Raw genomic sequence first — 12,694 nt, forward strand, 5'->3', positions numbered from 1 at the left:
TGCTTTGTCAGAATCTCAGCCTAAGTGCACCCAGGGAAATGTGATTATCAGGGTAACTAACATCTTAATGGAGTTGGGAGTGCAGAGGCAGTTGGGGGCTGATGAGGAGGGCCTGAGAATTATAAAAAAACTGGAGAATTTGCAGATGGGTAGCTGTGTTGTTCTGTAATAGATGAGCAAGATTTGGGTCCAGTAACATCTTACTGAATTACACTGGATTTCCAGTGTATGAACTTTCGAGAACTCCCATAATCAGATTTGCAATTTTTTTTCATGAGCAGTCTCCAGTGTTGGTCATAAATTGTCAGGCTCCTTGTGAATACAGTCTGGGAGGAATTTGCCTGCTATACCATTTCAGAATACAGGTGGAGATTCACATAACTTGATGTTCTACTATCTTTTTAAAAAGCAAGATGTTTTCAAAAACAGGGTTAACTTACCTGTAACTTATGTTCATCGAGTTCTTCTGTGCTGACACACATGGGACTGCGCAGGCGCAGGCCAGCCGCCGGAAGATTTTTCATCACTTTCCTCAGCTCCGAAGGGGCCATTGGGCGCGCGCCTCAGCGACCGTTTCCCGCCCAAACGGTCACATGTCCCAACAGCGACCAACGGCCCCTTCCCTCAGTTCAGCCTTGCCGCCGCTATCCCATACAGAATTTAATTCTCCTTTACGATAATTACCAATTGAAGAATCCTCTTTTTTTTTTTTTTGGTAATAGGAGTTCAGGAGGGAGGGATGTGTGTCAGCACAGAAGAACTCGATGAACATAAGTTACAGGTATGTTAACCCTGTTTTCATCTTCGTTCTTCTGTGCCTCCACACATGGGAGAGTATCAAGCTTCACACAATAAGGTAGGTGGGGTGAAATCCAACTCAATTTTATTATGTACCAAAAACATTAGCATAAGATAAATAACTTGTTCAAAAACATTAAATTTGTTCAATAAACTATATACGTATATACATATACAGAGCTTCATTCTCCATCATTGGAGCCAGGCATTCAAGTGTATTGTTATGAAAACAAGGAGTGGAGGACAGCCTTGGCCACAGCAACATCTTGCTCTGCATTAACATCCATAGCATAATGTTTTACAAACGTGTCAGCAGATGACCACGTCGCCGCTTTGCAGATGTTAACCAGCGGCACACCCCTGATAAGTGCTGACGAAGCTGCCTGAGAGCGTGTGGAGTGAGCACTGACCCCCAGTGGACAATCCACCCCGGCCAGAGCATAAGTCTTAGTAATGGCCGACACTATCCATCGGGACACTGTTTGGGACGATGCCTTGTGACCCCTGTCGTTACTTCCAAAGCAGACAAAAGATGGGGGCTGCTACGGAAGTCCTTTGTCCTGTCCAAATAAAAGGCTAAGGCCCTCCTCAAATATAAAGTGTGAAGGGCCTTTTCCCCTTTAGTAGATGCATTCGGAAAGAACACAGGTAACGTGATCTCCTGCGACAGGTGGAAGGTGGACACCACCTTGGGTAGAAACTTAAGGCATGGTCGCAGGACCACCTTATTTTTATGGAAAAGAAAAAATGGCGGGGTCAGCCCTGAGTGCTGCTAACTCGCTAACCCTTCTAGCAGATGTTACAGCCACCAGAAACGCTACTTTGTAAGACAGTAAGTCCAAAGGGCATGTAGCTAACGGTTCGAAGGGAGGCAGCAACAACCTAGATAGTACTAGGGAGAGAGACCACTGAGGCACTGGTGGTGACACAGGCGGGTAAAGATTAAACATCCCCTTTAAAAACTGACGAGATTTATGGTGTGAGAACACCGTACAACCGTCAACCTGCTCGTGAAATGCGGAAATAGCCGCAAGGTGTACCTTTAGGGAGGTAACCCTAAGCCCTTGGTCTTTCAAATGACATAAGTAGTCAAAGACGAACCCTAAGGGGCTACTAATAGGCACTACATTCCTTGAAACTGCCCAAGCCTCAAACCTAAGCCACTTAGCTTTGTAAGCCTGTCTAGTGGAGAGTTTCCTTGCATTTAGCATGACTTTCTCCACTTGCTCAGAATAAGTTACAGGCGGGGTAGAATCCACCAGACAGACAGGTGCAACTTCTTGGGCTCATGGTGGAACAAGCTCCCGTTCAGCAGAAGATCCTGGGGACATGATTGTGCTGCCCTATGAATTTATTTCACAACATTTCTCCTGTTTTGTCTGTATTATTTATGCCAATAAAGGTTGCTGTGGCCTGTGGCCAGAAGATCCTGCTGGGGGGGGGGGTAGACTCACATACGTCTGATTGGACATCTGCAACAGTTTGAGGAACCACACTTGTCTCAGCCAGAAGGGTGCTACCAGAATGCAATCTGCATTGTCGTTCTCTATTTTGCACAACACCCTTGGTATTAGCGGGAATGGTGGAAACATATAGTGCAACCTGTGGGTCCACGTAAATTGGAAGGCATCCCCAATAGAGAGGGGGTCGCTCCCTGCCCTTGAACAAAATATTTGGGCCTTGGTGTTTGCTGACGTTGCAAACACATCTATGCTCGGTTGGCCCCACATCTGGAAGATCGGCCCAATGTACTTTACGTTTAGTTCCCACTCGTGGTCCAACATATGCACCCTGCTCAGGGCATCTGCCTGAACATTGTCTGATCCGGCTACGTGTATAGCCCGAAGCATCACACCATTCTGGATCGCCCATTGCCAAATGAGCGTGGCCTCCCTGCAGAGAATCATAGATGCTGTGCCCCCTTGCTGGTTTAGGTAATACATGGCAGTCGTGTTGTCCGTCTGCACCAACACCTGACGGTTTTGTAGAAGTGCTGCAAGGGACACAAGTGCAAAACGAATAGCTCTTAGTTCAAGAACGTTAATATGCAGGTTTCTTTCCCTTTCCGACCATACATCCTGTACACACACAGCACCACAATAGGCACCCCATCCCTGCAGGGACCAATCAGTGGTCACTGTAACCTCAGGATGCAGATAGCCAAACAGGGTTCCCTTAAACAAGTTGTCATCTGACAGCCACCAGTCAAGGGAGGATAGAATGACCCTAGGTATGGATAACTTGAGAGACGGAGGGTGGCGTATAGCATCGTACCTCCGCACAAACCAATTTTGAAGCGGACGCATACGCAGTCTCGCAAAGGGTAGTACTGAGGTAGCAGCTGCCATGTGACCCAGTAAGCATTGTATCATGCGCACAGATTGGAAACGATTTCTCTTGAACATGGAAACCAATCCCTTAAGAGACCTAGCTCTTTCCTGTGGAAGTAGTGCTTTACCATCAACTGAGTTTAATACTGCACCAATGTAAGAGACCTTACGGCTGGGTACCAGCTTTGACTTATCCAAATTTACCAGCAGACCCAAACGTTTGCATGTGCTCAGTACTAACTCTACAGCGTGCACAAGCCCAGCCTCAGAGTCTGCCATGATGAGCCAATCATCGAGGTAAGGAAAAATGGCACAGCCTTTCTCCCAAAGGAAAGACACCACAGGAGCCACACACTTGGTAAATACCCGTGGCGCCATGGATAGGCTGAAGGGAAGCACTCTATAACGGATGCAGAGGAGTTAGCTGTGTTAGTCTGTGGTAGCAAAATCAAAAAGAGTCCAGTAGCACCTTTAAGACTAACCAATTTTATTGTAGCATAAGCTTTCGAGAATCAAGTTCTCACCCTTCGCTTGTAAACGAAGCCCAGAAACTTTCTGTGCTCCTCTAGTATTCCAACATGGAAATAGGCATCCTTCAAATCAAGGACAGCAAACCAATCCCCCTTCTTTAGCAAGGAAATTACAGCAGACAGTGTGACCATCTTAAACTTTGTCACCTTTAGAAAGGCATTGAGACACCTTAAATCTAGAATGGGACGTAAACCCCCATCCTTTTTGGGGACCAGAAAGAAACGAGAAAAGAAGCCTTTCTCAGACGCCTCGTATGCCACCTCCTCCACAGCACCCTTGGCCAAGAGAGATATGATCTCATCCTCTAGCTCAGCCATGATATTATTCACAGTCCTTAATGGTGAGATACACCTAGGCAGTTCAGTGAATTCCAGTCCATATCCTTTGTTCACAATCATTAAGACCCATGAGTCAGATGTTATTGACTCCCATTCAAATAGGAAAGGCTTCAGCCTGTCCAAGAAAGTCAGGGCTGTGACTGGTTCATCCCATCAGAATTGCCTCCCTGCTCCTTGTGGATCTTTTTGCTGAGCAGGAGGCTGAGATGGATGGGGCTTGAAAGGCCTACGCCTCTTGGGTTGCTGTGCAGGAGTGTAATGGCACTGAGTAGCAGGATAGTGCTGGAAGTAAGGACGTTGCTGGTATCTTCCATGGTACTGGTACGGGTTGTATCTTGTAGGGTACTGTGGCTTAAAAGCAGACCTGTCTGCCGAGGTCACTCCCAACGACCGAGCCATCTGCCTATCCTCCTCCTTCTTCAGCACCTCATCCATGGTGCTTGAGAAGAGGGAATCCCCTTCAAAGGGCAGATTTTCAATTTTGGTCTTCACCTCCTGCAGGAGAGCCGTCGACTGGAGCCAAGAGTGCCGTCTCAGGATCACCGCTGACGACATACCACGGGCCGCAGTATCAGCTGCATGGCTCCCCGCATTCATCTGCTGCTTTGAAAGGCGAATGTTTTCGTTTTGCAGCAGGGACACCACCGCCTTCTTATCTGCAGGCAAGTCAGCGACATAAGACGTCAGCTTCTCCCACAGGTACAGCTGATAGCCAGCCATGATAGTTTGGTAGTTGGCTATACGGAGAGCTAGGGCCGAGATGGAGTATTGGCGTCTGCCCAGGGCGTCCATCTTCTTCCCCTCCTTGTCTGGCGGGATGGAAGAGGAACCTGACCGTCGGTGCTGGATTTCCTTGGCAATCAGGGATGAAGGTGGAGGATGTTTGACAAGCGACTGCCACATGCCTTGCTTGATTTTGTACATCTGCTCAATCCACTTCGATGTAGCTGGCAGATCTGAAGGTACCTTCCACACCTTCTCCACTATCTCCTCCACGCCCTCTAACATAGGGAAACCCACCGTAGCTGGGTTGTCACCATAGATGCAACACAGGAGCTTTTCGTCTTAGGCGTGGCCGAAGAAATATCAATCTCCAACGCCTTTGCCATATGGGCCATCTGGTTGGCATAGATACGGAGGTCCTCATAAGGGGAACTCGTACTGGGAGCCACGTTGTCATCTGGAGATGGTTCCGACAAGGAATCAGAGCGATACTCGTAGTCAACAGCAGCCTCCTTCTCATCAGAAGCAGGAGCCGACACCTCATCAGCTGGAAACGGTGGAGGTAGCCACTCACACTGCCTGGATGTTGATGGCCTCGGATCCGAGGAGTCATACCCCGCAGGGGCCCCCTTCCATTGGCAATGGTATGCAGGTGGAATATAGGAGGCCTGCTGGTGTCATGATGCCAAGGAACACTCGGAACCGACATTTTCCACATCGGAGAAAGGGAGTTGACTGAGAGTGGAGGAAGCTGGCGATGCAGATGAGTGCTCTCTAGGTGTGCGTCGGATCCGACAAGGGGCAGCCGGGCTCGGTTCCGGTGACCGATGCTCACTCAAGACCATGACATACGCACCCGGATCCGGCACTTCCTCCGGAGCAGAACGGTCTGGTGAGTTCAGATGAGGGGAAGGCGTGCGTGGAGATACTAGCACCACCTCATCAGCAGACTTGTGCCGTTGGGACCGAGAGTGTTGATGTTTGGACTTCTTCAGCTTCTTCGACAGCGGCTCCGAGCTGGCTCTCGGATCCGACGCCCTCTTGGTGGAAGACTTCTTGCCAGCGGAGTGTGTTCTCGGAACTGCAGTAGCCTTCGGATCCGGCGTCAGAGTTGACAGGCAGGTAGGATCCGACCCCATCAGATCCGATCCCGAAACCGACTTCTTCGGATCCGACTTCGACGACGCCCTCCTTCAAGCACGCAGACCTCTCCTGTCTGGCCTTATGGGTAAACTTCTGGCAGATCTTACACGCTGGGACAATATGACCCTCCCCAAGGCAAAAAAGGCACAGATCATGCCCATCTGTTTGGGCCATCTTCATCTGGCACTGAGCACAGTGCTTGAATAAGGCCTTAGAGGCCATGTTTAAGGGGTTCAGCAATATGTGTCGTCGAATAACAGTCTGAGTCAATACACACCGAGTCCAAAATCTGTCCAAATCAGTCAGAAGAAGAGTAAGTCAAGTCCGAAATCCAAGTCAATACCGAAATAATCAATCACGAAGCAAGCAATCACTATAAAGCATGGAGCTGCGAAGCAGACGTTCCCTTCTAGCGGCGGCAAGAAGAGAACTGAGGGAAGGGGCCGTTGGTCGCTGTTGGGACATGTGACCATTTGGGCAGGAAACAGTCGCTGAGGCGCGTGCCCAACGGCCCCTTCGGAGCTGAGGAAAGCGATGAAAAATCTTCTGGCGGCTGGCCTGCGCCTGCGCAGTCCCATGTGTGGAGGCACAGAAGAACGAAGATGAAGAGAAGGTTTCTAGCCTAGCATTTTCCCTCACATGCTAGTTTTCTACATGTAGGATTTTTTAAAAAATTAATGAGGGAACATTCCATCATGTGAACCCCCACATGAAATGGTACAATCCAAAGTAATCGGTATGAATTCACCTGGGGTATCACTTGCACTGTAACTCAGTACAATTTACAGGTGTTCTGACTTTTCTGAGTCCATAATTACAGTATAGTTACTATTTACTATTGTTGTTCTAGTAGTAAAGTAGTAAAACGTTTTAAAAGGAGGAGGTGGGAGCAAATATCCTAATCATGTCTCTTATTCTGAAGGTTCTCTTTTTTAAAATAGGTTATCACTAACAAGTCACAGCAGGAGTTACAGCAAGAACTCAGTGAAGACTGCAGGGCTAATAAAAAGAAATGATTCACGCCTCATTTATGTTCACTTATGTTTTACATTAATAGAAACCAATAATAGGAACCAGTTACCATAAAAGTCATGGACCGTAAATAACACAAATGGCAAATAAGTATCATCTAGTACTTTTCACAGCTGGACAGGAGGATTGCTATATTTGAAAGTTGATAATTTTTTTTAAACTAGAACTTTACTATTTAAAGGCATACCACCCCAATTCTCTGGCCTCAAGGAATGAACCTAAAGAAGCAAATAATTATAGTGGTTATTATGCTTTGTGACCCCCCCCCCCCATTAATTCTCTACTAGAACAATTATGGGCAGAATGAATTTATTTTACTGGGACTGCTACAGGGCTTTTAAAAGAGCATAAAAGAAATAAAATATATATTAGGTTTTTCAGCGTAATCAGTGTGACCAAATAATTGATTCAAAACTATCAAAGTCATTTGCTTTGCAGGGAAATTCGCAGTTGAGAAAAAGAATTGCCACTGTTTCCCAGGCCTCAAACCAGGTGCCCTGCCCCTTCACCATAGGCAGGCCCCTATTGGCTCCACCTTGGCCTTTCCCAGTTGTGGGCCCTCCAAGATGCTTCCAGCTGTCACCAGCCTCTTTCATCTGTGCCTTCTCTTCACTGCCTCTCTTGGTGTGCTCCTTCCCTTAAGTCCTAGCTGCAGTGGTTAGTCTGACATAAAAAGAACAGAGAACGAGCCCTTGCCTGCACAGCTCCCTACTGGGCTTCCTGTTCTCAAGTCCTTTATGAGGTCACCAGTTTGGCCCCTTTAGCAACTAGATGCCTACTCTTGCCAGCATCTGCTTCCATGTCCTCACAGCCTGCCTCTCAGGCGGTGTCTTTGCTGCAGCTGCTGCTTTCTCTTCCTCTCAGTTCAAGAGCTACAGAGGGTTCCTGGCAGGGAGGGAGAACGTCATCTGACCTTCATCTACCCTCCTCTCCCACTTGCACTTCCAGGTCATTTACAGCCTCCATTGCCTGTACTCAGCCCCTTCCTGCTACCGGCATCCCATTGCTTCTCCTGTCCCAACCATCTTTACTTCTGGTTGGGCCACAGGAAGTGCAGGGAAGCTGTGCAGCACCTGTGGAGTAGTTCAGGCCACCAGGGCAGCTACAAGATTTAACCATATCTAGTTGATTATCATTTTTAAAGCACAGAACAAAATGCATGTACACAATGGAAAATACAAATATTGCATAACAAAATGGCACATGTATTCACTATTTTTTCATTATTCATTATTTTGTCACCCACTATTTGTATTTATTTAGAAAATTTATATGCTGTCTCTTCAGAGACCTTCTCAAGGCTGCTCAGAAAGTAAAAAGTGACACCAAGCCACCTGGGGCAACTTCATCAAAATCTAACTCCTAGGTGGTGTCCAATGATCTGCCAAAGGTATAAGCCTTTATTCTGAGTACTTATGCCTTGAGGTTAATCTTCATGCTATGTGGGTGCATTATTGCACCAGTACAAGGAAGACTGCTGATATTACCAGGATAATGCACCACACCTCATACCTTGTAGAATGCCACAGGCAATATTGTGGGAATTTGCTAGACCAGTGCAACATCATAGCACATAACATTGCACTGAAGCAAGAAATTTAGCATCTGAATCTATTTATGTTTTTGTCTTGCATAAAGAAAAAAATAATTAAGAAATGGACATGTACATTAATGTCCTTTCATGAAGAGATGAATAATTTCATTATCAACTATATTTCCATCAACTTTATTTAATTTAGTACTAAAAGTCATAGATCTCACAGAACCTACAGTATATATCAACAATATGAACAGACAGAACTTATATATCAATTGAACTTTTGAATCAGCAATCTCTATATACACTGCCTTTCTTTAAAACACATTATTATAACATGCTAAAGGAGCAGATTCCTACATCTCTTTCACAACAATCTGCCATGAATTTGAGGAAATGTGTGGAGTGAAACCTAAAGAGTAAATAAGGAAGCTTCCCTAAAACACCAAGTAAAAATTGCCTCAGGTGTCCCTGTGATTCAATGATCCTGTGGTGAATCAAAGATCATTGGGATCCCAGGATCCTGTGATCCAGTGATTCAAAGATCACTGGAAATGTGCACCCAGGTGTTTACTAAAGCTCCCAAGTGTTGGTCCAGTGTGGACACTAGGTAATTTTTTAGGTCCCTAAGTATGCATTTATGTGCTTCAGTTATCACCAGAAAAGGGCATTCAAGTTTTCATTAAGGTTCTATAATATGAGATAGAGGGTTCTCTATTTTTAGTACCATCTTACATAATAAATATAAAATAACGTTCTAATCACACTAAATGAAAGGAGAGGGCAATGAGAACTTGGTCAGACTGCTCACTGGAAGTCCTGCACATTGGGTTCAACAGTCTATTTGGGGGAAGAACCCAGATTCCATAACAAACTCTAGTTTTTTTAAAGATTTTCCTGAGAAGGAGATATGATAGCTAAATGTTTATTCTCTCGAAACTGGTTATGAATACACATTTTTACACTCTCCTTGAGATCCTAGCACTTTTTTGGGTGGTGGTGGTGGTATCTAAACACTCATATGAGGCATAATGTGTAAAGTACAGACGTTTAATGTCGAAGATTGCTCTCACTGAGGACTAAGCCATACGAATGGCTACTAATTACAAATCCCTCATTGTCACACCACCAGACCACTTTCAAAACAGTACATTCTGATGGATTTTCATTTCCAGCTGTTTCATCAGCTCAGACCAATGTCCTTTCCCAGACATACACCTCTAAATTGTGTTGTCCAAGGATTTAGCCGTGTGACTCCCATTAACATCAATAAGAGTCGCACAGTTAAATCCACACACGGTACTTTGAAAATTTACTCCATGGTGTACATCCCAGGGCACTGAAAGGATTAAAGTATTATACAGTAAATTCCCTCTTCAAGGCACAGGAAATAAACAGAAGTCTTTTGCTATGTTCTGAAAGGTGTTCTGGTATAAGGTTTTTGTCTGTGCTTAAACTTTTTAAAAAAGCTGCAAAATAATCTAAATGAGAAAAGTTATCAGATTAACCCACTAAGTAAGAAACTGAACTCTGAAAGCAGAAGACTGCAATCAGGATGTTACACTTCCTCTGAGGAGTAGTCTAATTGATTTTAGTTACCCACCAAACAATATGACCAGATTTAATGAGTTCAGGTTTGCAGCCTGAAGTAGATTCAGAAACATTTTTCTGAGTATTTTAAAATACTCACACAATCCTTATACAATATAGAGGCTTAGAAAAGATGTATTCTTTGTGGCTTTAGGAATGAACAAGAAAGGGACCCATGAAGACTAACAAGGAAAGAGAAATCCCATTGGCAGCAGTTCTGGCTTATCCCTTCTGCTGGCTCCGGCTTCCGACCGCCAACTCTGTTCCACTCCCTGCTGTCTGCTCTCTCCAGCTACCCAGTCCCGTTACATTGGCTTTGGTTCCTCTCTCCCATTTGTAGTTCCAGTTCACTTCTCTCCTTCCCCTTCCCCATAGGTCCTGGCTATAATATTCCCAGCTGTAAGGGTTTACACACAGGGTTTTCCATAAATGCGGAGTTCCATGTGAACATTAGATCCCATGTGATACACTGAATGCGGATGTGAGCTAGCACACCATTAAGCATGTATAAGTCTCTCTGGAACTGTGTCTCCTTCCATTAATCATACCTGCCCAAAACAATCCCAAATATGTCTCTTATCAATTGCTATATTTTATTGACTGCTACACATTGCTATATTTTTATTAAAATTGATTAAACTAGATCCATACTTTAAAGAGATGTTGAATAGGAAAGCAATGATATCTTATAAACAATTATGTACATCGTATGACTCACATTTTGTATTTTATATTCTCATTTATATCATATTTACTGTTTCTCTTAAAAGCATAAACAACAAAATCAATAAACAATGAATCTTTATCATAAGAAAATAACAACACTGAAATCAGTGGGCTTGTACAGAATGACTACCTAAAAACAATTTATACACATTACCTGAGGTTTTTGCCTTCCAATAGGAGGAAGTAGTGGTACTGGCTGAGAACTGAAAGAATCTGTACGAGGAAGCTGGCAGGGATCCACAACATCCTTCTGTCTTGGTTTAGCTTTATGACCCAGTGGTTTAGCTTTCCTTAACTGCAATTCCATTGGATCAGGTGATTTTAAGTATGGTGAGTTATATATACCTGCAATCTGAACACATGACACTATTTTATCATTCCAAACTATACTTTTAGATGGTAGGTTTGATCCAGTAGATCCATTCAAAGAAGGGACTTACAGAATGCAAAACATAGTTGCACTTACCTGTAACTAATGTTCAAGTGGTCACTAGTGCAGTTACTTACGAGCACTATGCCTGTTAGGCCTACCATGGGAGAAAGTTCTAGAGCTCTGAAGAGTGCATTGGGTGCTCTCCCTCCCCTCCATATGCCAGTTTTCCTACCTTTTGGGAATTGCTGAGGGGATGGGGAGTGCCTTCCTGCAGTTCTCTCTGCCACTGCTAGATATTTTTTGTAAAGAATGTGCTTTAATGCTCAAAAGAAGGACAACTCATAGTAGGGCAGGAGGGAGGGATATGTGACTGCACTGGAGACCAATCAATGAACATAACACCCCAAAGGATGGTGGGTATGAGGCTCTCAACAAAAGACTCTGGAGTACTGCTTTACCCATTGTTGTTTCTTTTGCAGAGTTAATATCAATGGCATAATGAGAAATGACGGTAGAAGCAGATGACCAGGTGGCAGTTTGACAGATGGAATTGATGGAGACCCCCAGTTTTGGACACATTATTGCCAGTAGCATGACTAAATTATCCAGTCCCCTACAATGTACAGGGCACACCCATTAGTAGCCAGGTAGATAAAAAGCCCTTTACAAGGTACAGGGTTTGCCTACCAATAGGCAAGGCCTCTTATTATTCTCATGGAATCTAAGGGGGTGGCGGTGTAGAATGAGGGGGGGCAGTGCAATTGATTTTATTCGCAAATCTGATATATTCTTTGGGCAGGAAACTTGGTGTACGGAGGAGCTCTCACTGAATGGCTATAAACCATTTGTTTTACCAGCTGAGGCTCTCCCACATGGGAGAGCCAAAGGTGGGCTCTGCATTTTAATCTCCACCTCATTGAAAACAACGATAGTGGAGCTCCCACATTATGAGCAGTTTGTGATGGCTCTGCTACTTCAGTTTCAGGATATGTACTTGCTAATTGTTAATGTCTACTCGCCCCCTGCTAGAACAAAAGAGCAAACCCAGGCAATTCTGCTTGGGTTTGAATCTTATTTACAGCATTTAATATCGACTTATCCTGCAGCTCACGTTATTGTGGGAGGTGATTTCAATGCTCGGATCGGTTCTGAGCATCATAGCTCATATAATGAGAGCAGTTACGGCCCACCTAAAGTTAATGGTACAGCTCTACTTTTAAAAAGGCTCTCAAAGGACTTAAAGTTAATTTTGCAGGTCAACTGCTAAGTTAAATAATAAGCAGAACAAATCTCTTTGTACTGAATGGGGCCCTCCCAAATGACTACCCCGCTGAGTTCACATACTGGTCAGGCGTTAGGATGAGCACTGTCGACTATATTATGGTGTCTGAAGATATGGTCCAATACACAGAGTCTTTTGAGGTGGCTCCATTCTGTGACAGCGATCATCTCCCCCTTGTGCTGAAAATAGACGTGCAAAAGGCTGATTTCTGTGTGGCTAGACCCACTGACCCCTATGTTGGCATTATAGAAAGTGTCAAATATTGTCGGCCCAGATGGAAACCCTTATTGG

The 12,694-nt window shown here is 44.8% G+C and overlaps 1 protein-coding gene across 3 annotated transcripts in view; it reads right to left on the reverse strand.

Annotated features, from left to right (window-relative positions):
• The window catches only part of SPATA17 (spermatogenesis associated 17), a 188,692-nt gene that overhangs the window by 82,044 nt on the left and 93,954 nt on the right, over positions 1-12,694 (reverse strand). For 2 of the 3 annotated variants that reach the window (XM_054984789.1, XM_054984773.1), the window contains exon 7: positions 10,903-11,100. The exons of the other annotated variant lie outside the window; for it this stretch is intronic. In XM_054984789.1, the coding sequence (XP_054840764.1) occupies positions 10,903-11,100 (198 nt within the window). The remainder of the gene's footprint in view (positions 1-10,902; positions 11,101-12,694) is intronic. 3 annotated transcript variants of the gene reach the window in all.

This window comes from Eublepharis macularius, chromosome 1 (genome assembly GCF_028583425.1).
Source record: "Eublepharis macularius isolate TG4126 chromosome 1, MPM_Emac_v1.0, whole genome shotgun sequence".
NCBI classification, from domain to species: Eukaryota; Metazoa; Chordata; class Lepidosauria; order Squamata; family Eublepharidae; genus Eublepharis; species Eublepharis macularius.